General features: G+C 43.7%; 1 protein-coding gene across 1 annotated transcript in view; it reads right to left on the bottom strand.

Annotated features, from left to right (window-relative positions):
• Positions 1–26,609, bottom strand: part of ARHGAP22 (Rho GTPase activating protein 22) — a 119,652-nt gene that overhangs the window by 10,549 nt on the left and 82,494 nt on the right. The window contains exons 5-8 of the mRNA XM_063163598.1: positions 10,054–10,261; positions 6,250–6,382; positions 1,834–1,907; positions 756–877 (exon numbers count right to left, since the gene is read on the bottom strand). Of these exons, the coding sequence (XP_063019668.1) occupies positions 756–877; positions 1,834–1,907; positions 6,250–6,382; positions 10,054–10,261 (537 nt within the window). The remainder of the gene's footprint in view (positions 1–755; positions 878–1,833; positions 1,908–6,249; positions 6,383–10,053; positions 10,262–26,609) is intronic.

The raw sequence follows: 26,609 nt of genomic DNA, 5'->3' as shown, positions 1-26,609 counted from the left end.
GCTGTGCTCTACAGCTAGGGAGCAGAACCAGAGCCAAGTTCAGGCATCCTGGGCACAGCATCCCCATCTGTGCCTAATTAATTAATCAATTCTTTTGGCAGGCTTGCCAAAATACTACAAAACTTTATGCAAAAACCTTGCTAAACACAATAGTAGTTGTGTTTCAGTGGAACCTGGGAGAAGAGCTGTATCCCAGCCCTAATGTCAACTTGCTTGATTTGTTTGGAAGCAAATAATTTTAAAGCTTCAGATTTTTTTACATCCAAAACTAACTCTTTTATTTTTGATTATGTGAAGTTTTGATCCATACAGTCTCCTTAGAAGACAACACTTCTAAGACACTTCTAGTTGTAGCCACTGTGCCACAGCCAGAACTACAGTCCTCTCCTCATGGCTTGGATGTTCTCTACAGGGAGCAGTATAACCACTGAAATGCACCAATACTAAATGACTGCAGTTCAGTACTTAAACACAGTCCTCTTGAAAAAACAGCTGAGCTTTCATTTTAGCAATAGGCTCAGAAAGAGTTTCAGGGGCGTAGAGGCATCTCCTCATGGTGGAGAGGAGAGACACTCCCAGTCCAGTGGTGAGTGGGATAAGATGCCTGCTGGAACATCCCTCACAGGCCCTGATGAAAGGGATGGCTTGACTTGTTCTGACTGTGCAGGCAACTGATACAGCTACCAAGGAATGTATGGCTTTCACTTACAGCTCCAAAATACAGCTGCTGTGCCATCCCCCAGAACAGCACCTACCTTCCATCATGGTCACTGGATCCTCCATTTTGGGCCGCAGAATGTTTGGTCCAAATACTGTAGCCAGGTTCTGGACACTCATCTTGTTAATGCTGGAATGAGCCTGAACTTCATCAAGGAACCTTGAAAAACCCCCCAGAAAAATCAAAGGAAGAGGGAATTCATAAGTCACTTCTCAGACTAAAAGCATTGAGTTTTGTCCTGTTTTCATACAACCCTGACCCCTGAAATGATTTGAGGAACTACTGTAGCTTAGATATTCAGTGAAACCCCAGATCCCTCCCAGTGTATGAGCCAGAGAAGACAGGATGTTTTCTGCCAGAAATGCCCACCTAGCAGTGACCCAGCCTACTACTCGGTCTGAAAGGACAGATTTTTGCATTTTATAGAAATTCTCAATTTACATGGATTGACTTTGGCAAATTTTCACTTACACTTATAACAGAAGTAATAAGTGATATCCTTGTCTGAGAACTAGCAGCCTGTGGAAAGAACTTAGTGGCTTGGCTTGAATCTAACAAAATACAGATCACAGAACCATAAAATGGTTGGAGTTGGAAGCAGCCTTCAAAAATCATCTTCCAATCCCCAGAGAAAGAGGCAACCCAAAAACTGGGAAAATCAGCAGACATGAAAGGAGACAAGGCAGTAGGGTCTTTGGGAATCCAAGAGGAAGCCACTACCAACCCCACTTCCAAGCCAGAGCAAATGCCAGCCTGGCTATTGACTGCATCTTCTACTCAGCTTGTGTCATAGTCTTCCAAGTGTACAGTATCTGGAGTAAGTGTCTACCTTTAGTGATCTGTAGGTGCTTCTGAAATAAACAATATAATATATCAGTATCATTCATGCCTGCTGCCAAGGCTGCAGGTGGCAGCAATTTGCTTGGCTGATCCTCTTGGATAAACCAAGAGCTTCCTTCAGGCAGGCTGCATTCACCTCCACATTTTTAAAGGAGCTGTGACTTACACTTAAGTGGTGGTTTTTGAATATTCATACTTTCAGAGTATATTATTTGCATACAAGACAGCCTCACAAAACTTAGAGACTTTTCCAAGTGTTAATTAATTTAACTTACTTGCATATGTATTTGAGGAGGTTGTAGTTGGCTTGGGGCAAATTCTTCACCTGTTTAACCAGTTCCTGGGTACCCTGAGGGACAGGAAAAACAAGAAGCAGAGCTATTAATGTAAATGCTGCAAAGTAGACTGACCTTCCTTTAGGACTACAAAGTCTCCTTTCCACAGCCAAATGCTGAACAACAGAGGATAACACAAAGGCTTTCCTTTAGAAGAGGTGTCACCCAGTGTGTTGTGCCTTACCAAAATCCCAATGTCCAGAACTCAATTCAGTTCTTAGTGGAAATCCTCCTGTAAACTTTAATGGTTGAGATAGAAGTCTTCATTTAGTGAGGCCGGCAGCCTTTAAAGCCTGTCCACTGGCATTGGTATCAGCAGATGTGCCTTTGCCTATCTGAAACTCAGAGGCACTGAGTGCAGTAAATACATTGAAGTAATGCTCAGTTGAGCAGAGGAAAGTTTTTTCTTGGAAAAGCTAAATGAGTCCAATTCAGCTGCCTCCTTTTTAATGACATACTTCCATTTGCAGTCATTCTGACCTGGGACATATTTCTGTCTTTACATTAAAATGTAAGATGACACATCAGCTGAAGGAATGACTTAAAGCCCTGAAGCTACTTAAATCATCTAATGAAAACCTCTGACTCAGGAGGTTATTGTCCTGCCACAATCCCAAGTATCATTTGCTTGTTCCTCAATGCTGCTGTTGCCCTGGAGATTTGCTTATTTTTGGACACAATGAAACCTTTTGTGAAAAAACAGATACCAAAGCACATTTAAGGAAGAGTGATAGCTGTGAACTTATGATGGAGAAATTCCAGAAGGAAATGGTTCCAAAAAAGTACAGCTGAACATTCATTTCAAACTCCCCTTTTTAAGAACTGTTAGGAAGGGAATTCTGTTGGCCAAACTCTTGCAATGTATTCCTCATTTCTCTGGTCCAGACAAGTCACAAGGATCAATAGTGTAGTGCCTCCTTATTACCTTAAATATACAGGTACTTATGCTTGTTTAATGGTGACGGCAATGGAGATACCATTAAAAGGCCAGTCCCTTCTGAAAATCTCAATCCTCTTTTTTCAACTTCTAAAAATTTTTTAGCCAGAGACAGCTGCTACTGGTGTGAAAGTTAAGGTCAGTTGTTCAGGTCAATCAACTTTCAAGTGACAAGTTTGAACCAGAACTAGGTGAGATAACAGACCTAATTTCTCTTGAATTTTACTCTGTAACCCAATTTATTTCAAATAGGGAAATCAGGATGACATTTGGCACTGTATTTCAAGTGCTCTGAATTAAAATGCCATTGGCTCTACTGGATGTAAGAGAAAGCTTTGGAACAGACACTTAGGCAGCTGTGAACAGCAGGAAACATGACCTAAAGGTAAAAGGTGCTACCTGAAAGAAAAAACAGTTCTAAGAATTTACAATCCATGCTTTGTTACAAGGAATCTGAGGCATGGGATTACACAGAGAGTATCTTTATATTCATCGAAGTACAAACACCTGACAGGTAAAAAAAGTTCTCTCTCCTACTGCAGCATTTATCAGCTCTGCCAGATTTGTCCTTTCCAAGGCCTGGCCCACATAAGGCAGAGGCTTAGCCTAGGAACACCACAGTGACAGCACAGGGGAAAACACAAACCCCTGTAGTGACAAACAGCACTGATCGTTGCCAGTGTCTGCAGCCCAGCAAGCAACAGAAGCACTGTACTGTTATTTATCATGGGATTTTGCAGAAATAACTCCTACCTCCTTGAAAATGCTGCTTTCCAATGAATGATCCCAAACCCAAGGATTTTGCAATGTGTGTAACAGATCAGCACCAAATCAGAGCTTCTAGCTTGGCTGGAAAACTAGCGACACTTTAAATGTTCATAAAAAATTAAGATGCTTCTTTAAAAAAAAAACAAACTTGAATACCTGTGTTCAATCCACTGAACTGCTGTGTGCCTCTCTAATGTACAGGTAGCAGGGAAGGCTAAAATACCACCATGTAAAGGCAGCTCAGACTCAAATGAATTTTGAGGCTTTTGAAGATTCCTCTTGCTCTAAATTTTCAAACCCTCCTCCCAGTCAGGTGGGATCAGAATCAAATCTTTTCTAATGCTGCAGTCCTGCTGAAACACCTGGAGACCTCAGCACCACCCAAGGTCTGTGTTACAGCCCTGTTTGCACTCAAACACCAGGGATCAGCTGGGTGCAGAATGAAGATGAAAAGCAATTTGAATAAAAACTTAGGGCAGTACTGGAGCTAGGCTAATAAACACCACAATAATATCTATCCATAGGCCCAGTATAGCAGCATGAGGTCCCACAAATTCATCTGAAAGGCTACTTTGCTGTAGGCAATTCTGATTTTTTGGGTGTGAGGTGAGGGGTGGCCATACAAAAAAAAAAAAATTATGCTAAGAGTCCAAAAGTCTCATTCAAAACTTTCAAGTGAAAATTTAAAAGAAAACAGTACTTCAAATTAAACCAGTACAGCTACACATTGTTTCAAAATATCTTTACAAAACAATATGTTTGATTTTTAAATTCCCTGCTTACCATTACATGTTAAAAATCATAGTTTCACTGAAACCACTTTTGTGAGCAGGGGGATTTTCCACGTGGGAGGAAAGTCAGGCCCCATAGGCTGGGCATGACTTAGTGCTGCATTCTGCTCCACGTGCTACTGCGCACGTACAGCCTCTCCATCCCTGCTGTGTGCACTCCACCTTCCTTTCTGAAAAGGTAAACAGCCCACGTTGGGGTTCCAGGTTTCCCTGACAGTACCAAAATTGCATTTGTTTACAACAGCACCTTAACAAAACAACTCTGTGCTATGAGCAGCGCTGTGTTTTCTAAGTGCTCATTTTGGCTACCTAGTGCTCCCCACTGCCTTTCTAATCTAAAGAGAATTCTGCCCTACAAGTCATTTGAGTCTGACCTTGCTCACAGAGATGCTGCTTCCCAAACTGCTGCAGCCTGTGCAGACAAAATCGGGCAAACAACATAGCTAATAAGCTGAGCAGTGATGTACAATTACGTTTGCCCAATTTGGCAGTGTCTCTACTCTTGTGCAATAGTGCTTAATGGATCCAAAACTTCCCAGTCTGCACATCTGACAACCAAAATCAAACCAGCTCCACTGCCTTTGAAATGCTGCAGTTTCTTGTGAAATAACAGCTGTGGGGTGTGTAGCACAGCACCCTGCAGAGATGCCTGAGTTCACTAAGGACAAGGCAGAAAATGAGCAAGTTTTGGTGGGAGTAGACACACACCTCTACCCACTAAAATACAACATTAGTGCACTGGCACCCTGATGCGGCTGTGTCCAGAATGTAGGTACATATTCACATGTGGTAACATGCTGCATCATGCATGGAAATTTGCTTTCTCACAGTTGACTAGAGGTTACATTATTTTTTTTATTTGCCTTTTAACCATAAAAAACTTATATTGCCACATATGATCCATTTGATACGTGCAAACAAGCATCTTCCTGTGGGCATCATAAAGGGCAATCTCCACAGAGCCTTCTGCCACTTGAACTGAAAGTGAACCCCAGACTCACTGTGAGGAACAGTTTCTACAAATTCTGCCAGAGACAAAGACAAGACCACACACAGAAAAGGGACAGAACTGGGGACCACAACTTACAAGCCCTCAGGCCTTGGCTTCTTTAGCAAAGAAAAGACACAAGTAACAGCCTCTTTAAGTTTGTGACCTAGAAGGTGGCACCCACATCAGACCACATCTAATGTGCCTTTGCAATCTGCAAAGGGCTAAGGGAGCACCACAATATGGATGAAAAAGATCAATCAAACACATTGCAAATGATCCTACTCCATGACTGCCACAGACTTGGTAGCTTTTGTCAGCCCTTTCCCTTGCCTGGAAACCAAAGAGAAAAACATTGTAAGAAGGTTCTGGCAAAGTATTCATAGCATTATTTCCTCCTAGTTCTGGGATAATATCATAGCCTGCCTTCTCATAATGACTTTCCTCTATGAAATACAAAGACCATTGCACTGATCAATGTCTCATCCACCAAAATCTTTGGGAAGAAGAGTATAGTGTTCTGATATATAAAATGGAAAACACAAAGGGAGTGACTCCATACAGCTTATTAGTGAGTGAACAGCAAAGCTGGGAAAGGAACCCAGATTTCCTCCTACCTTGCATCTCTTGCCAATTATGCTACACAAGAGCTTTGCTCTGAAGAAAGAAGCACCAGGCTACAAGACTGACTTTTTTTTTAAAGTAGCAGCCTGTGATAACAGCACCCCATTCACAGCTCCAGGAAAATTCAGGGAAAGGTTCCCAGGGATTTCATTAATTTAAACCAAGTTTGAAGAGATGAGGAAAAAAACCTGTACTACATTGATTGTTGGAAACATCCTCTGAGGAGGCAGATTAGAAGGATCACTGACCTCTCCCTCATCTTTTGAGAGTAGCTGTCCACAAGAAAGAAAGTCTTCGTATTTGGCAAAGGGGATGACGGGCTCTGGCAGCTCTCGAAGGTAAAGCTTCAGGAGGGACGCCACAGTGTGAACATCTGTGTTGCTGCAACAGAGAACAGGGAAGGAAATTTAGAAACCCACACTACCCCAAAGCTTGATGCCTTTTTTGGGGGTGTATCAAGGGCCCTCTTAGGGACAAAGCAGGCACATGGAAGGAAGCTCTTCCTAGTCATTGGTAGTAGGCAGGAAGGCCTGCCTGGGAACAAGGTAAATCTCCATTCTGTCAAGACAGAAATGCACCTCAGGTAACACAGGCAGTGGAAGGGATATGCCTGTCCATAATACTGCTTAAGGCAGGGTGACACTGTGGTTCCTCTGCCAGCGTGGACCAGGAATGTGAGGAATAGTGCAGGCCAAGTGCACAGTGATCACACAGCACTGACAACAGATGCATCCCTGCTCTGTGAAACATAACCTCTGAGTCTCTCACTGATCCTCCCTGATGCTCTCCCCAGCCAGCACACATGTACAGCTCATGGGCTGGGCTCCCACGTGCCCTGCTCAATCATTGAGTAGAAATGGAGGAAGCTGTATTTCCTCCTTGTCCTCTATTGCCTTTTGGTATGGCTGCCTGGCATGTGGTATCTGGAACATCCTAGCCCATCTGTTATGATAGGATATCAGATTTTATTTTCTCTCCTAGTCCAGGAACTCCTTTTCCCTCTTCTTTCTCCTTTGCTTTGAAATTGGGGTTGAAGTGTCAGATCCCATGATGAACCCTTTCCAGCTACCCAGCTTCTGGTGTATGGGAGTATCTCTCCCTCATTCCAATTTTCCTGTGGTACAACACTGTTAATCGCTGCAGATGACCTCCTCAAAGGTTTTGACTGTTGGAAGTCTAAACAGATTCTGTCACCAGCTCCTCCCTACCTACCATTAGGGGACTGACTGTCTTTAAAGAATTCTGAGAAAAACATATCAGTGAACACTGGGCAAGAGGCTTCAAATCCTTTCTTCTCTCCAAAAGCTGAATCTCTTCTATTTAATATGTTGTTGTGGTTTTTTTTTTGGAAGACACTGGAAAAAAGAAAACTGGAAAAACTACAACAGGAAACTGTCAGCAGATACCCCATACTCCTCATCTTGCTTATGTTATTCCTATTAAACAGCTCCATCATATTTAAGAATATCAGAGTTTCACACAGTGGTTTTCTTCAGCTGATTATAGTGTTTTACAAATGAGATCAATACCCTTATTATTTGTTTTTCCTTTAGTGTGGAGTTTCAGGCATGGATGGTGAATCTGACTATCCCTGAGAAGCAGAGCCCAGAACAGAGCTTCAGGGCCACTGGCTGCAGTAACTGGTTCATCCATGGTGCCATATGAAATACAGCCAGACTTTCAGTCAACATGAAAGTGCACCAGGAGCAGACTGCTATAGGTGCTTCCAAAGCAGCAGCCTTTCATAAGAACATTGGAAAAGAAAGCCTTTTAAAAATAAATATTTGAATTGTCAGCCATCACAGAGGTTTGATCCATCATGGGGAAGGCAGGCTCTAAACCCAGGATATCACTGTAGTTACAAAAGATGTCTAAAAGCACTGACTGCAGCTGGGAAATAAGAAAGGATATTGTTTTCACTGCACCTGATTTGGAAAGAAGCATAAGGATTTCACACTTCTGCTGCCAAGGTATCCCAGGCCATACAGAGATAAGCTGTAGTTACACATACAGAAAATTTTGGTTGCTAGGAGGAGAAGGATTTCATTTAGCCAGAGTGGAACTCCCTCTCCTTTCCTGCTCTCTGTGACACAGGTGTGTGAGACAGACTGTGTGGGGAATGGTGGAAAGAGCAAAAGGCAACAACTGGGACACCCTCAATTTTCCACTACTCGGGTACTCCAGGCTTGCTTCCTTTGACTGTGCACTGAACCCTTCAGTGAATGTGCTGCATTCCACACCGACACACACAAGGCAGCCATTCCTTCCTGGAGGTCCTTGGTGCCTCTCTCAAAGGGGAGACTTAGCACTGATCTATTTAGCCAGTGCAAATGCCTTGGAAATAAAGGTGCTTTCAGCACCTGAGCTGGGGTAAGGCACTGCAAGAGGTTGCTGTGGATGCCCCATCCCTGGAAGTGTTCAAAGTCAGGTTGAATGGGCTCTGAGCAACCTGATCTAGTGGAATGTATCCCTGCCCATGGCAAGGGGCTTGAAGGAGGTGAACTTTAGGATCCATTCCAATCCAAACTATTGTACAATTGTATTTTGCTTTAAAAATGCTGTGTGGAGGCTTGGTTTATCTACATAACAAAGAATTTAGATAAGGCTAAATAAAACTTGAAATTGAAACTTTCACTCCTAATTAATTCCTTCTGTAGATACTCCTGTTCCACAGTGTAAGCACTGAATTAAGATAATTCTAATTCTGAACTAGAACACCCAGACATTCAGTTAAAAACACAAAGGTTTTGTTTAAGAAAAAATTAACTGAGAAAATTTGATGATTTCAAACTTATTTTTTCATGGAAATATTGCTAAATGTTTGACACTTCCATTTAGGGAGCAAATGCTGTTTGTGGTTAGGAATCAAAGAAAGGAGGATGGGTGGTCTGGGAAGCTGAGGGAAGGGAAGAATTAGAAGAATGTTCCAAATAAACTCTGCAGATATACTTCCCAAGATGAGACCAAACACTGTTTCTGCCCACGCAGGAGACAGTGCTGGCTCTTCCTGCAGTGGTAGGCAGGAAGGGAAGGGATTGGCAAGGTTGAGACTGGCCGCAGGTCCAGGGGAAGCAATCCCCAAGGTTAGTGTGCTGGTAATACACCAGATGCCACTGGCATCACCTGGAAAGCCTGGGCTAGTGAGGACCAGCAAGAAATAGTGCCAGGCCTGCAAGACAAGATCCCAGATCTTATCTCATTTATGGACCTGTGATAGAGATCAGACCAGATCTACACAACACCCTTGGATCCAAATATCCCTGAAGTTCAAGGTCTCTGTTAGGGTCAAGCCCCATTTCACAAAGGGCTATTGAGCTTTGCACAATGCTGACCTTCACTCCAGGCAGGATGTACTCATGACAGAGTGGATGGAATGTTAGTTACAGGGTAAGGACAGCTGTTGGCTGGAAGGCGTTGATGGCATTTATCTTTCTGATCATCTGACTGCCCGAGGGCCAATGCAGAGACAGCACAGCAGAGAGCTGCCCTTCACTTGCTGCCCTCGGATGAGCACTCAGAGACAGGGCTGGCACTCCTCCCATGGGAACCAATATTAAGCTGAGCATCTACAAAACAGCTGCTGGCATAAAGGCCAGGTAAAACATGTCAGATGGTGGTGACTATTCTGAAACCTGGTGACAAAGGAAGAGTCAAGATATTGCTCCAGGCAGGTCTGCTGGAAGAATTCAACATCTGAAAGCAGTACATCACCTAGTTCAGCTCTGTCACACCCATTTCTCCGATGGGATCCCACCAGCCTCTCAGTGTGCTGCACCCAAATCTAGCAATGTTTTTCATTCAACATGTGCTAAAGCTAAAACACTGGAGAAGCCCCACACAGACCAATGAGCTCTGCTCCACCAGTGAGCTGAATAAAGGGCTCCACATCCACCACCATGTGGGAGAAAGCTCCATCAGCGCTTTCAACAGAGAGAATTACGGTGTGGAAAGAACACGAGAACAAGCAAGCCAGGATTGCTACTGCATGGACATTCCTGGCAGATTTTACATGTCACACATACACCAGCCTAAATTTGACAATGCCAACTCACCTGTCAAAAAGGGGTTTCTCTCCACAGTCAAAAGAGTCCTGCAGATCTTTGACGAGGTTGGCCTGCCCGGGCATGCGGAAGAGCCCCTCCTCGGTGAGGCCTCGCTCGCGGATGAAATCCACGCACTGCTCCACCAGCAGCGGGGCCAGGCGCTGCCCATAGCGCCGCTCGTACTGCACCGTGTCCTCCAGGCGCTGCCCGAAGATCCCTGCACCACAGAGAGACACAGACACCAGAGTCAGGGTCAGCCTCACCCTGCCTCGGCTCCTGCTTGGGGCACGCGGGGGGGAAGCGCTCACATGGAGGGGGCAGCCTTGGGAAGGTTTCTAACAGACTCTGAAGGATAAAGCTATTTTAAAAAACAAGAAGTACATGACGAATTATTTTTTTTCTGCTTGACAGTGCTTCAAACTGCTCTCTGCCCTAAGCTGGTTTGTATCTCATACACAAGGAAGGTGAGTTTAAGGTTATGTTTATGGTTATCCACAGCTGTGCTGGATTTAGACTAAGTAATTATACTTTCACTGCAGCTCCCATCCCAAGAAGACCAAAACAAAGGCTACATTGACTTTATGGGGCACAAGTCCTTGCTGCATGCACCCACTGCTTAGGCTGTCACACAGCTGCCCTCCACTAGTTTGCAGCTGGCCAGCCCAACAGACAGCAATCCCACTAGGGATTGCTAACACAGCAGAGTACAGCTGTCAGCATCAAAACTGGATATTGGGAGAATCTTCCACCATCCTGGCAGACTCTTTCTATTTCTTTTCCTTGCATTACACTTGCTGAATGAAAATTTAAAATGAAAAAAACCCCATATTAAAATAATGTAAAATCCATTGTCCTTCCTACTAAAAATTGTGTCCTGTACTTCCTGCATATTGAAAGTATCAGAAGCACCATATTCTGTAAAACCAGACTGGCCTAGGTTAATTCTTTAGTCAGATCTACTGTAGACATTTATCATTAAGTATGAAGCACTGTCTGTTTCTCTGGGGAGTATGGAGTTCCTGGCCAATACCAGCTGCTGAATGCCACTTGTCTGGCATCAGGTTTTTCAGCAAGACAGAAGGGGTTGTGTAAGCCAGAGATCTTAGTTCAATCCCTATTACTAGGAGACTGCTCCATCTAAAAGGACTGCTGCTGATTTGAGTTCTGAAACACTAATTCTAGCACCCTACTATGTTTGGTGGAGTAAGGGAAGAGAGTACCCAAGTTAATAATGTTTTGGCAATAAAAGTTCAGTAAGTGAGGGAATCCCAGAATCTATTCTCAGAATTTCAGAATCTATTCTCAGAATTTCGGATTAAACCAGACCAGAGCAGGTAGGACATTCTACTCAGGGATTTCTCAAACATACAAGAAGTTTTCCGTAGATATCAAGGATCTTTAGGTCATTCATTCAGCACTCAGTTAAACCTGCAGGTCTGAAAATAAAAAAGCAGCATGCAGTGCTGGAGTCACACTGTTTCACAACCAATAGCCTGAAGCTGTGTTTAATACTTGCACATATGTGCTCATACCAGGTCAGGGATTTTGGTAATTTCTGAAGGGTCCACTTACCTTCCCCCACTAATGATCATATCTTCTTTTTTTTAGTGCTAAATTCATGAGAGTAACTCCTGGCAGGATATTCCCTAACCATCCATCACTGTTCTTTACAGGAGACACCATGTCAAACCATACCTCTTTCTATATTCAGTCCAAGCCTGCTGAATCCTCAGTGAAACAAACCCTCATTATCAGGTTCAACTCACTGAACAAAAGCTGCAAGAAGAATCCTGAAGCCCAATTTCCTTTCCTTGCCTGTTTGTTACACATCAGAAGACAGAAACTTTCCTTACACCACAGCCTACACAACTGCATTACAGTATCAAAGCTGGAGGGCCATGAAAAGTCTCAAAGGAAATTCCCTCATCCTGGCAGGAGAGCATGCCCTGGAGCATGGGAGTGACTTATCTTTACCACTGTATGTGTTGGGTTTATTGCAGAGTAAAGGTTTTACTAGTTCTTATTTCTAATCTCTTTGAGTTTTCACTGAGTTGGGTGCCTCTGAAGTCAGTTTCTAGGAAAGAGAATCTCTTTCTGGTTTTGCATGGATTGCTTTGTAATCCCATCAGGTAATCCCTGCTGTCATGATGGGGCATATCTATTTCCTTAAAATGACATACGTTCCACTTTTCCAGATGCAAGACACATAAATTCAGGGAGGTCAGGACGTGGCACGTGTCGGGGCAACAGCAGCCCTCTTTTCCTCAAATCCCTGCTTGCTGAATCTGTTTCCTAATGGGTCTGTCTAGAGAAAACTCTGGGAAGGAGGTAAATGCTCTGCATTCCCCAGGCATAAAGCACATGTACAGTGTTCTCCTCCAAGCTCATGTTCTGAGGTTCTTCACCTAACTCAGATCAAGGACAAAGGCAGTGTCAGACACACACATAAGCAAGCACAGGCAGAACAAGTGCATGCATAATCTCCATTGAAGAGAATCTACTTTTCCCCAGCCTTGACGGGTCTGTGATCAGCAGCATCTCCAATGCATTTCAGACAGCATCAGTCCTTGCCTTCACAGCCAACTTGGATCACAACAGCAATAGCTTTCTGTAGGTGCAATCTACAGTGAGTCACTTCTGGAGAGAAGAGGACTACAGTCAAATATGGACCACCAACACAGAGGTAAAGGAATGTGATGCTAAGAGATAGAAGGGTGATCTCCTTTGAGACTCGGAGCAGCAGATGGACCCTTCACAAGTCTCACCATCACTGTGGGTGTCTCCAGCACAGCCAGATGCTGGGGATGCCATCTTTCCTCCTCACACACTAAGGTCAGTTACACTTTTCTCCTTGATGAAAACAGCAATCTTTGGAGGAAAGAAAGGCGTTGAAATATTCTTATACTGCAGTATTCTTCACCTCCATTCAGACCATTACAAATAAGTAACAAGAAAAACCAGGCATGAAACAAACATGACTGAGGAAGAAGATGATCTACCTATCACAGGATGAGTGAAAGGAGCTGGCACAAGCATGGGTTTCTTCTTGTGTGACAGCATCTGCTGAAGGGCTGTGCTAGTGGGATCACACAGTCTGTATAGGTGATTTTTGATGGGAAGAGGGCTCACGTCATTGCCAGGGTGAAAGATTTCTCGCAGCCCAGCTCTCCCTCAGCTGCCGCACACCCAGTTTTGGCAGCCCCACTCCAACCCAACTGCAGCTGCAGATCTATGCCTTTCATTCTCCCTTGAAATTGAACCCTAATTTTCCAGGCAAGCATTAGAAAGGATCACCAAACATTGCTCAGACAAAATATTTCACCCAAGACAAGTCTTTTGCTAACTGCAACTTTTCCTTTGTTACATTTTTCAGTTACACTGCAGCTCCATGCTTTTTCTTTCTCTCTATCCTACTTTTTTTTTTTTTTTTTTTTTTTTTTTGCTGAGTCATAAGCAAGGGCAACCAGAGATGCTGCTCAGAAGGAGGACTGCACCCAGGCTGAGTCTTTTGGCAGTAAGAGCATTATGGTTGGTGTTAAGAGAGGAAAAGCACAAGAGTTGCAGTTAGCGGGACTAACAAGTTGGCCTTGGAGAAATTGCTCGTCTTTGCAGTGGCTGCAGAACTTGTCTATGGCTTAGAAAAGAAAAATAGTGTTAAGATACGTAGAAAGAGCAATCTAAAAGCTATTTATGGAGTGGGCTGGAAGGGTTCTATCAAAGGGAACTCTGAGATGCTGACAGTTCCAGGCTGGCTATCTGGGCATCTGCTTGATGAAGTTTGGGAGAATTATCACGTGGACCCTCTCAGTCACACTGGGAACAGACTTAGCAGATGTGCCTACTTCAGTCTCCCAGTGCCACACAGGGCAAACTGAGGAACTGGGGCTCTGTGGCTCTGTATCATTCATCTCATTTCTGTCAGGTCTCAGAGCTTGTAGAAGTGATGTGCAGTTAAATGTGCCTGAAACTCCCAGTATATGACAGCATCTCCAGTTTGGACAGGGACTGCCCTGCCTTGCAAGGAGAAGAAATGTGGAGCCAGTCACACACAGCCTCATCTGCCTGCTCCTCAAGGCACAGGCCTGTTTTTAATCACTGGGCCCAGCAGCTCAGACTGAACTTGGCAGCGCTTCACTCCGTTTGATGATCCCGCTGGAAGACATTAAAGTCTTTTTCTTCATTCTAAAGAAGGGGAGCCAGTGCCATCTAGTCACACTCCAGACAGTGTTAAGCTGGAAATAAAGCCAAAAGTTTACTAGCAACCTAAGGGTTAACTTTCCTTGTCCTACCCTTATCTATAGCTAGGCCCTTTTGTTTGATTTCAAAGCACAAAAAAACTCCAGCATGCCTGGAACCACATCCTTAATCTCAGAAAGATTCAAGAGATACTAAAAAAATGAGCTAGCAGAGCTACAGAATTTCTTTCCCTCTACTCCAACAAGCTGCCTCTGTTCTTTAAAGATTTAGGTGACTCTTTGTGGAAAAAGCAAGCCAGGAATGATGTACTGACTAAGACACAGACAGGCTCTCTGTCCTGGCCTGAACAGCTCACCCACCAGCTCCAGGCATACAAAGCCTATACATTCAGCTATGCTGTCCAGACATGCAGTGGGCAGGAAAATATATGCTCTCTGCTACATTTTTCCTCATCTAGGCTCTGAGTTCAACCAAAATAAACTAAAGACAGAGATAAAGTCAGTTTTTGAGTAGATTTTCTTCATATGGAGGACTGAGGACTCTGCATCTACTTAAAGTGTGAAAAGTCCAGGCACACCTACGTCAGCTGTACGTGCAGCTTATTCCACACACGCTAAAAGATGTGTGGGAAGATAATCAGGCTTACACCTGGATGCTGCTCCACAACAGCACATACACCCGCGCACGCATGTGGTGCCTCACAGACAGGCAGTTTATGGATATAAAGATTGTGTACGTGCTCACCTGCACAGGTAGGTGCCTGCTTTTACCTTCCCACTTTCATTCTTAAGTTCCCATTTATCTGTCCCTCTCACACATGAAAGCACTGAGAAAAAATCACGGGCAGACATTCAGAAATGTGTGTGTTTCCACAGCACAAAACACACACAAATCTTTAACTTGCTTCCCCTCCCCTAGCCCACCCAAGCACAGACTACGTGAATTACTGCAGCAGCAACAGAAAAAGAGTTTCATGGTTGGAGCCATGTGTACTAAAAGAGATAGTCCTGAACAACTAAACAATTAAATGCAAGAAAAGGGGGGAAAGAAAGGAGGCAAAAGACAACTAGGAATCAAGAAAAATTGACAACATAACTTGCCCAGAGTCACACAAATGAGTCTGTGGTACAACTTGGTGTTTTCTGACCCTGTTCCCAGAAAGAGCAGTGTCCATATACTAGAAGCTGATTGCTCTCATCTACACACATCCATTTAAATATTCTGTAGATATGAAATAGAAACACCTCTCCCCAGAACTATCTTCACATGCTAGCTTGGTATCCAGTAGTATTTTTGGCCATAGTCTGCGTCCTTCCCACTCCTTCCCTCTTTGAAAAGTCAGCTCCTGTTTTAGATTCTTAGCCTCTGTCTAAGGCTACACTTAAATATCTGCTTTTCCTCTAGCAAAAGAAAACCATAACAAATCTAAACTCTGGAAAATCATCTCATACCTCTGGTTCTTGTGCAGCACTCCGCTACATGACAGGCGCTGAGCTTCAAGCAGAAACCAGGCAGTGTCAGACAGCAGGAGCGGCAGAGAAAGAAAGTCCTGACTTCAGGCATCAGACACATTCTGAGTCCCAGCACTGGCAGCTTTCCATTCACACAGCGCTACAGAGCACAGAGCAGCCGATCTGCCCTGGGAGATAATCTCGGCAGCACATCTGGTCTTAGCTCCCCAGCTCGGCATTAATTATGACTTGTGCAGAAAGCATTTGAAACATCCAATGGGCTGCAGCGCTGCGCGCGGGGAAGGGGAGAGCAGAAAGACAGGCAGGTAGGGTCTTGCCCACCCTCGCAGCAGCCGCCAATGTAAACAGCAGCTAAGTATGGGTCACAAGTTTTAACAAAGGCATCCCCCATCGGCCCTGTAATATATTCATGCTCTAATTGCTTGTCAGATCTATTCCAGATAGCTGGAAAAGCTGAGCAACAGTTGCTGTCTGCATGCCACACTTTGGATCCTTCCTGATACAGGCAATATTACTGTGCTGCAGGCAAACGGGTGCCCTGGTCTGGCCTCCCATCTGCTCTCAAAGCAACAGAAGCAGAAACCTAGTTTTGGAGGGGAACGTTTCCCCACAGTAGCCTCAGCATGCTCTGAGAGTACCTCCACAGCTCTGGGACATGCTGGAAAGTCTAACAAAATTTAGGAAAAGCTACACTCCTTGACCTGGGCAGGTTTTTTGGTGCTTACTGCCTCTGCTTTAGCTCTTTACAGAGAAGTTGCCTGAATTAATAACTCAGCTGAATTACTGGTAGAGGAAGAGACTACAATTCCCTGCATGTGAACCAATACCCAGGCGCTTCACTTGCAGGAAAACACTCACCCCGCCCAGCTCTCGCTCTCAGGGTAAGAAGCCTGTCATTAACAAAAACGCTTACCATGCAATGCCCTGTGCAGTTTCACAGCGGTCAGGCCACCACTCCATTCACAAAATGCACTCATGTGACTGCAGATCTGCAGCAGTCACCACGCAAAACCCTTGCACCAGGCTTCTGGGCAATTTTATCACTATTGGATAAGTTAGAGAAAACTTCTCTCTTTTCAGGAAAAAAAAAAAAAAAAACAAACAACAACAACAACAAAAAAAATCGTCTCTTAACCTGCTTATCTGCTTCAGCTGTTAAAAGGTCTGTGGTCACTATACAGAGCACACTCACCTGAACTTAGTGGCCCACCCCTTGCCCACTCCTGAAGAATAGAGCGCTTCTCACCATAAGTGAAGGCAGTACCAGGATCAAAAGCTTCAGTTCTTGAAGATGGTGTGATTCTTAGAGCTCATGTACAGGGCCAGAAGCTGGGACTTTGATGATCCTAGTGAGTTCCTTCAAACTCAAATATTCTATGACTGGCAAGATAGTAAGGTATTCCCTAGCTATTTAAGGCATACTCTGAGTAACATGGTTCTGCACAGCTAGACACCAGAAGGCCAGTCAATACACCAGGCAGTATTTAAAGCACACTAAAGAATATTTAGAAAGTGATGGAAATCCTTAAACCCAAGGCACAAATGAGCTCCTCAGTATTCTTCACCCTTTTATTGTATTCTCTTCCCTTGTGGTGAACACAACAGGCTGCAGGTTAGGGAGAGCCTGCCCACAATGCTAACTGGTGAGCACAACAAATCTGATTTTAAGCAGCTGAGATGCCACCAGATCTCTGGCACTATTTCCTGGAATAACACCTCAAATTGTGCCACATCTGCTAATAACATTATGGAGCCTAGGACTCAGTGTTTGGGATGGAAGCACAGGAGATAGCAAATACAGACTTTTGTTCTTCCATTCACTTCTCCATTTCTGTTTTCCATCTCTCAGAACACAGGAACAAGGAGGCATCCAATTAAATAGAAAGTTATGATGTTTAACATGGATATTGTTATACCCAAAGTATAATTAATCTGTGAAATTCACAGCCTCTCTGTGGCCAAGGACACAATGACTAAAGCATGATCAGACTTGAGCAGAATTTACAATGCTATGAGATGATGAAGCTGATGCAAACTCTTCTCCAAAGAGCAAACACAGCTCTCTGGTGAGAGAAAATTCTGGAGCACATGCTTGCTCTCATAAGCATCAGAAGTGAAGCAGAAAATGGCAGCTGCTTCAGGGTTGTTCCCTGCACAAGGAAACTCTGCAGCTATAGGTGTCCTCTGACAGCAACACTGTGCTACACACTCCACAAGTAGCGCCTGTCTTCTTACATGAAGCTCTCAAACCTTTTAAAAACACGAGGTTAAAATTCATGAGTTGGACTACAGAATATGATGAGACTGGAATAAAAATCACTATATATATATATATGTATACACACAATTTTTCTTCTGTGTTTTGAATTTGCACGTCACACTTGGATCCTGCTTTCTCTGTTAACCACATTTGTCAAAAATGAAATCCAAGTTTCACACATAATCACTGGACTGCAGGGGCTGCAGGATCCAGAAGTATACTTGATATGCAATTGTAGCAATATAATCCAAAGAATTTGCCACATTGCATAGATCATGAAAACTTCCACCTGGAGATCTCCCTATACACATATGCCAAGGAGAGAATGGGTAATGGAGACTGAACTCCCTCTTCCCACACTGGTATGAAGTTCTTTAACTGCAGAAAAGTTTAGCAGCTCTCATTTTCTAAGAAACAGCTTAGGTTTATAAAATTGTTCAGACATTACATCTCCCACAAACCTGCTGCAGGGGAGCTGGAGGTTTTCTTTCCCAGTGTCATTGCAGGGAGAGAGCCCCAGCCCTGCTCTCCTGAGCTGGCACTGCTGCAGTTATTCTCTTGCAGGTACCAGAACAGAAGAAAGCACCCTGCCTTTACACATCACTACAAGCCTTGAGATTGGCTGGAAAGCTCACTACAGCTCCCACAACCCCTGAAAATCCAGGTATGTTTCAGGCTTGGCATCTAACTCAGGTGAAATTCAATCTTGGGTCTGGTTGCAACAGACAGGAGTGGTGAACCTGCGTGAACTCAGAGGATTTCTCCTCATCTCTGACTGTGAGCAAACTTCTTGGCTTGCACAGCTCCAGCAAGTACCCATGGGGTGTGTGTATTTTTAGATGCTGGATTAGAGGATTAGCTAATATACAGGTACACTCAAGCAGATCTGAGGGATCTCAAATCTAGGAAATTGCTTTATTTGAACACAAAGGGCCTAGTATCAAAGTTAGAGCCATAGCCGAAGTTCCCTATTTTACAAGAAGATCAAACCTTGTACAGACTCATTTTTTAACCCAGGTAAACCTGGGCACTTGAATATCTTTTATCTGCTGAAAACTGGCAGTGAACTGGTTACAGGTGATCAGTCATAGAGCTGAACCCAGCAGGAAAAACTTCAGCACTAATATCTTCTGTACAGAAATTTTCCCATTTCCTCCCTCTCCAAGCACTTTGGTCAGATCCTTCCCAAACCAAAATTATGTCCCCACACCCCTCACCAGCTCTGTGCTGGGGTCTCAACCCTTACAGGGGAAATTAAATCTTTTGAGGGTAAACAGGCTTCTATTTACTGACTGATAAAACAGCTCACTCTGGGTTAAAGATTTGCAAATAGCTATGCTCACCTTTCTACCACAGTAGATTCTCGTTAACCTGTGTGATGTGCCTTCCCATCTCTCTAAAATATGCCAGCAAAGGAACTTACTAAGCAGCACTGTAAATTACCCAGTGATGGACTGACCAGTTTGTGCTCCAAACTGAGATTGTAACTGTGCTCACAGAGAAAAGATTGTAAACAGACCTAAACATCACTTAACCACAGCATTCTGAACCCAGAGCCAACCCCTGTGTTTATTGCTCTATTTCTCTCTAAAGAAAGGCAAAGGCATTTAGAGAACAAAACAGCAAGAGCAGCAACAACTGCCTTTTATCAAGCAGTGATCTGGACCAATGTGCCCTGGACAACTTCTTTCTCCCCACATCCTAAGATCATATTTTACAGAATTTTTTACTTATTGACTCTTACATATGTCTCTCTATGTTTAAAGGACAGCTTCTAAATGACTGTCTGAAGCTATGTCTGTAGAAAGCACTCGATCAGCAGGTCACCTTTTTCAAGTGGTGCTCTTGTTGGTGCCCCCACTGCACAGAAAAGCTTTACAAAACTTCTGGGTGTTAGTAAGTAAAAAAGAGTTATGACATAGTGTAATTGTTGCTACCAGTGTCTTATCAGTAGAGATGGATCCCAGCTCTGGGTTCAAATGAAAGGATCATGGAGTCTGAAACCTCTAGTATGGAATAAAATTACTCACCTGGATTTCTGGCCATCCTGGAACCTGGCAGGGACTGAGATCCCCATTCACAGCCAACATTTAGCACATTAGGCACTTTGATCCATTCAGAAAGCTAGACATGGCTTTCTTATGTCCTGAAGCTTTTCCATATCCCAAGCCTCCCCATATCCCAGGGTTGATAACCTAAGCACAGTCATTCATTGAGATGCAGACAGGATGCACACCAAACACATGGATGTTCATCCAAATCAAACTTCATCAGAAATACCTCAGCCAATCTCTAACCTTCAATGAGCTCTGATACAGCACTCCAAGAACACCCATTCCTGCTCTGGGATGACCAAGCACAGTCTCCACTCAGAGCCCAGCCCAGCCTGGGCACCAGCACTGACCATCACTGAGAGTCTTGGACCAGCAGCTTTAGAGGTGAAACACATGCAAGGAGCAGGGGAGCAGGATTTGACTTCTAAAGGTAAGATCTTTAAAAGTCAGTAAGGAAAACCTTGACATGCCTTAGTTTTGATTCTAGTTTTAGACTCTTCCATCAAATATTTACACACTATACACCATCCTTGATAAGAACCACTCTGACCCTTCTCTTCTTCAGGCTAAACAATCCAAACCTCCTCAGCTTCTCTAAGCATGTTCTTGCACAATCCTTTAATCATTTTAGTGACCTCTCACTTGACTCACTCCAGTGATCCCACGGCCTTCTTGTCTCAGGCAGACCAGAACTGGACAAAGAACAGAAGATGTTCAATTACTAGTGCTGAGGTGAAGGCTCACCTCGCTGAACCTACTGGCAATGCTCCTCCTAAAGCAGCCCAGGAATTTGCTGGCCACAAGGGTGCATTGCTGGCTTGCATTCAACTTGTTCAAGAGCATCCCAGTTCTTCTCTGCAAAGCTGCTTTCCAGTCAGTCAGCTCCCCATATGTGCTGCTGCCTACGTTCATCATCTGTAGGTGCAGGACTTTGCATTACTCTCTGTTGAACTTCCTCAGGTTCCTGTTCATTCCTTCCTTCAGCCTGTTGGGACCCCTCTAAATGTTGTCACAATCATCTAATGCACCAATCAGTCCTCCCAAGATCATCTGCAAGCTTGCTGAGGGTGTACTCTGCCCCACTATCCAGGTCATTGACAAAGCTGTTAAACAGTCCTGGCCCCAGCACTGCACTTCACATCCCTTGCCAGATCCAACTCCAGATTGCTTTAGCCTTCCCAAGTCCACTCCTACAAGCTCAGGAATTTCTCTCTATTCCTCCTCTTAGGTCGCCTGTCCCTGCTTCCACTTCTATGCTTCCTTTTTAGCTAATGAGCTTTGTCACAAGCATCTTGTTCAACCTCTGCCACCTTTGCTCAGTTTCCTGCCCAAGCAAGAGGATTCTTGAGATTGAAGGAAGTAACCCTTGAAAATCCACCAGATCTTCTAGTTCCCTCTTCTCTTCAGCATCATACCCCATGGCATTTTTCCATTTTACCTGTAGTCAAGGTCCATGGGTGGAATATTTCTATGAGCCTTGCAGAACAATGCCATCAGAGTGGTTCTTTTACAGACAGTCACTGTCAGCTCAGGCAAGTCATCTGATTGCTCAATATTTCAGATCCCTCCTTAACAAAAAATTAGGACAACTGTGTTTCCCTGCCTCAAGGCTGTAACAGGATGGTAAAAATATGTTGGTCATAAAGCAGTAATAGAAGCCCCAGATATATCTGACAGAGATACATCAGAGAAAAAAAAAAAAAAAAAAAAAAAGAACTTAATCAGGCCTCAGAAACAGATCTTAAAACATTCTCTGTTGTAAAAAGTTCTGGCAGCAGGATCCACTGCCAGCTTACTTTAGTTACTCTATCTTAGTTTCCACATCTACCATTTGTGTACCATTTGTGACACTTTTGCCTGGGGGCAAGGCTGACCCAGCAGCTCCTCACATCTGAGCTGACTCGGGCATCCCCTGGTCCTGGGCAGGTACTGACCCCATAACCCCCATCATCCTTCTCTTCCTCTTGCCCTGGCTGGGCCCATCTCCCAGCATCAGACAGCAGCAGGAGCAAACACTGATAAGCTGCATCAGGCGCCAGCTGTCTCAGGGCAGAGATAACAGCAGGTATCAGGCACAACAAACACCCAGTGCCACTCCCCACACACCTGGGGCAGCCTGGCCAGGGGAAGCCCACCCTGACACCTCCTGAAGGGGTTCCTCCTGACCCAGCCAGGAATCCTACTTGAGGCTGTCACCCTGTGGGACCCAGCAAACAAGGGAGTAGAAATCACATCTTTGTCTTCAGACTGGGCAAATAACAGAAGCCAAATCCCTCCTCCTCTTCATTACCTCTTCAGTGGTATTTTAGCATTTTAAATTCACTGACATGGCTCTTACTGTAAAATTCCCATCTTACAGGTGGAAAAAATTAAAACTCAAGACTCCCAAAACTTAATGTTGTACCCTAGCTAAATAGTTTGGCATCCTGATGGATTTGCATGTAATATCAATATCTGACCCTTCAAAACAGTCATGTTTGCTCTCATGCAGATGTTATCTCAAAGATATTTACTCATCAAAAGCAGGATCCCTAATTAGCCCCATGCAGGGTTAATCTTCCATCACGCATTAGGACATGGAGCCGGGAATTAAATTACACCTCAGACACCTCGTCCCACATCTTTCAGCTCTCCCCTAATACAAGACAATTTCACAGGGTCCTGATTCCCAAAAAACCCCAGACTTTGCTGGCAGAAGAATAAGAATCCACACATCATGGTTTATCTATATGGGAAAGGTGTCTGGAATTAGTGACAGTAGAACAGCTTCCTCAATGGACATCTCTTCAGACCCCACCAGTTTTACAGTGACTATTCCTCCTGAATAAAAAAAAAATATTCATGAAGCTCTGGCAACACAATTACTTTGTCACAGGGTAAAGCTCTTCATATTTGCCTAAGGGGAAACACATCCCTTCCAACTGCTTCACCTCCCCTCCATCACAAGTAACTGATGAAAGCTTGGGATGAAGAGGAGGAGAAATTAGGATAAAGTAATGGAGAAAGAAAGGGGCTGAGACATGCATTTCTGGCAGAGAAGCAAGGAACTGCTCATGGCAAGACAGAATATGTAAACAAAAGAAAACAAACACAAACATAAATCAAGATTAACACAGAATGATTCTGTCCCCATGCTGTGCTGAGCTGTGAGAGAATTATGCTACCTGACATTCAACTCAGGCACCAAAAAGTTTAGGTTTTGTCTCTCATGATCAGAAATTCAGTCCTAGACAAACTCTGCTTTACAGCTGATGTAAGACAGAAGTGAGGAAGGCACATGGAAAGGAACTTCTCTGCAGTGGCTATACCTCCTCAGACTGGAAGTACAGTCCCACCACACTTGTACAGACCAAGACCTCCTCTCTCCCCCAGATATATCAAAAACTTCCAATCCAGCTTGGGAGAGCAAGAGCAGGGTCATTCTCACCCAAGGCTATGGCCACAAACCCTTTGATTTAGCACTGTGGCACTGCTGCCTGCACTTCACATTAATGAGCACTCACTGAACAGCACAACTGGAGAACACAGAGGAACTCTCCAGATAAGCTTTTAGTCGTACAAACATGGAGCAAAATTAATCACAGAGGTATGAAGGATCATAAAAACCAGTTTGAATCATCCTCTGTCAGAATGTGCTGCAAAACTCACTTTTATCAAGTCACTGTGACAAACTTCTTTCTTAACGACAATCAAAATGTATGGAGTACTCTCAAATCTCAGTTTACACAATCTTCTGCTCTAAATGAGTTGTACTAGACCCAGGAATTCAGGAGCCTGAAACTCAAGGAAACTTGTTAGAAATTATTTTCCCTATAAACAAGACAGCTCTTCTTCAAAAGACTTAGGAACTCGACAATTTTATTTTAAGGCCACATTTGAAGAGTATTTCAAAGAACACATTCCATACAGCTTTTAAACCTGACTGTGTTTTCAATAAGTAATTTGTGAACCTCAGCTGCTTTGGGCAGTTTTCTGTTTTATTTTAAGAAGCCTTTGCTGTTCACCTTTAAGCACAGTTCATAAGCACTCATCAACATAAGAAGGTACCCTCAACCCTTTTTTATTTATGTTTCTTCAATACATCAGCAAAGATTAAAGTGTGGTTAAGCCACTCCTTTTATCTTGGCATAATTCATTTTTACACCATATCAACCTTCTCCAGGGCTGGATATTTACATATTAATAATAAAGCCTGCTTTTTTAACTCCTCCCTTTAGCTTAATATATTAAAAAGTGTTGATAGATAAGACTTAGCTTTCAAATAGTGGTGATGGCAAAGCAGAGTTCAAATTATTCCATTAAAACAGAGACAGCTATGTTTATTCTCCTCCCAGATTTGAGTTAAGCTGGAATTTCACTCAGAGAAACTGTCCTGCTCTGATTATGATGGAGAAGTAAGTAAGTTTGATCATTTCCCCAAATTGGCTAAAAAACATTTGGGAACAATAGTTTGAATATCTTTACTGTTTCCCAGTCACTAGCATTCCCACGCATTCTTTCTGAAATGCAAAGAAACTGAGGATGCAGCTCCTCAGTGGTTTCTTTAAGCCAATTTATGTGTGGGTTGCAGGCAGAATGAAGCAGCCTGCCCCTCTCCACGCCATCGTGTATCCCCAGTGGAATTACTGGCGCTGCAGCTTCACTGTTGGAAAGGCCAAGGAATCAGTCTACCTACAAACTCATCCTCCCCACCATTTATTTCCTGCCAGGTCGTTTCCTATGGCACAACTCACAGCACCAGTGCCAGCAGAAGGCAGCGTGGTGGGACACAGCTGCTGGGGGGCAGGAGACCCCTCCTGACAGGAGCTGGTGCTTGGCCAGCTCAGAGAAGTGGCCACAACGAAAGGATCTGCTCTTGCGGCTTGGACTGCGAAGCAGGCACGGTCAAGCTAGCTTCAGGCTAAGTATTTGAGTGTTAGGGCAGAGAGCTCAGGCCAGACTGACTGCCCAGCATGTACCCATGTCCTTGGCCGGTTTCTATCCACAGATAGAGAAAAAACATTGATACACAACTGCAATTCTTTCCAACTCTGCAAACTCCAGTGTTTCCCTTCTACAATGCTTAAGCTGGCTCTCACCAACAGCCAGAGCAGCCTTTACTGACTTTGATCACTGAACCACATCTAGTCTGCAGGATGTGAAAATAGCAACAAACAGAAGCTCCTGTATTTCCCCCTGCACTAATCTCCCCTGTGCTGCCTGGCTTCCACATTCTCATTATTTAATATTTTTTGATGCCTCATAAAGCTCCAGTTCCTGGAATCAATGTGAGAGTATGTGCTTCATTTAAAGAAAAGACCAAAATATTATTTGACTGCTTTGCAGAGAAATTCAAATGTAAAGAAAATTAGCCAATTAATCAGGACAATACTAGTCCCATAAAGAAACAAACAAAAAAAACCCCAGGAAATCTATCACTACCTTTATGCCATCTTCATGCTTCATAAAATATTATAATTTTTAATTATTTATTATTTTAATACTTGAAGATATTTGTTTTGAAACTACTTCAAGAGACAGACAAAACACAAGAAAAACATAAAGCCAAATTTGCACTGATACCAGCAGTGCTGACAATATCATGCCCTAAAGATGGCTATTGCTAGAGAGTGCACCCTTTGTCATTACTGAATTTCTCCTTTTTCCTCTGAGTATCTCTTGAATGCACATTGCAAAGTTATAAAATACACACCATAACATCAACTACAAACAGCTCCAGAAATACCAGCTCTGAGAGTCTGAGACTTCTGATGGAGGATCTGCACTGATCTCAGTCTAAAAGACCCTTCAGTGTGGACTGGAATTCAGAAGGGAAGCAGAAGAAGCACATCCTCATGTTTGAGGAGAAACTCTGGTAGCACAGTTTTCTACTAGCAAAGAGGGATTTTTCCGCCCACAGCACAACAGCATCACACGTAACTTCAGATCAGACACAAGCCAACTTTTGTACCTACATCTTCTCTGCTAAGTGAAAAAAGGACCTTGGAAAGAACTGCATCAGTATCAGTAGAGATCATATCTCCTCCAGACAAACCAAGTGCTGCTACCAGAGAGCCCAAATTTCAAGAGTCACTTGAAAAAAAAAAACAAAACAAAAAAACCCCCAAACCCAGGACAAAAGTTATTAACAAACACTGGGTCTTAGTACATCAAGGTCACTTTTTCCCCCCTAGATCCAGGAAAAGTAGTAACTTCATTTCAGCAGGAGTAATTGTATTACCTAACCCTTATCTGTCACTTTTTTATCTGTACCTCTCACAAGAGGCTGACAGGACTGTCTGCACATGATATCACTCTTTGCATGCACTCTATCAGCAGTACCCAAGCCACTTCAAAGCAGTGTCCAGTACCAGGCCAGCAGCAGCTGTCACCAACACCAAACCCAGAAAAAGACATCTGTGAGTCCTTGTTCTATGCAAAACCAGGAAAACAACTCCTACCTAGTCTACTGACTTGAGAATTTGAAGATTGTGGTAGAATATCAACAATGAAAATCTGGATGTTTTGTTCATTTTAACTACAGGGGTTGTCAACAGCTGTATTACCCTACAGGTGTTCACTCAGCCTGACCCTCTTCTTCCT

Source organism: Melospiza melodia, chromosome 9 (genome assembly GCF_035770615.1).
Source record: "Melospiza melodia melodia isolate bMelMel2 chromosome 9, bMelMel2.pri, whole genome shotgun sequence".
Lineage (NCBI taxonomy): Eukaryota > Metazoa > Chordata > Aves > Passeriformes > Passerellidae > Melospiza > Melospiza melodia.
The sequence above is the reverse complement of the archived record's forward strand: the minus strand, read 5'-3'. Positions and strand labels throughout refer to the sequence as shown.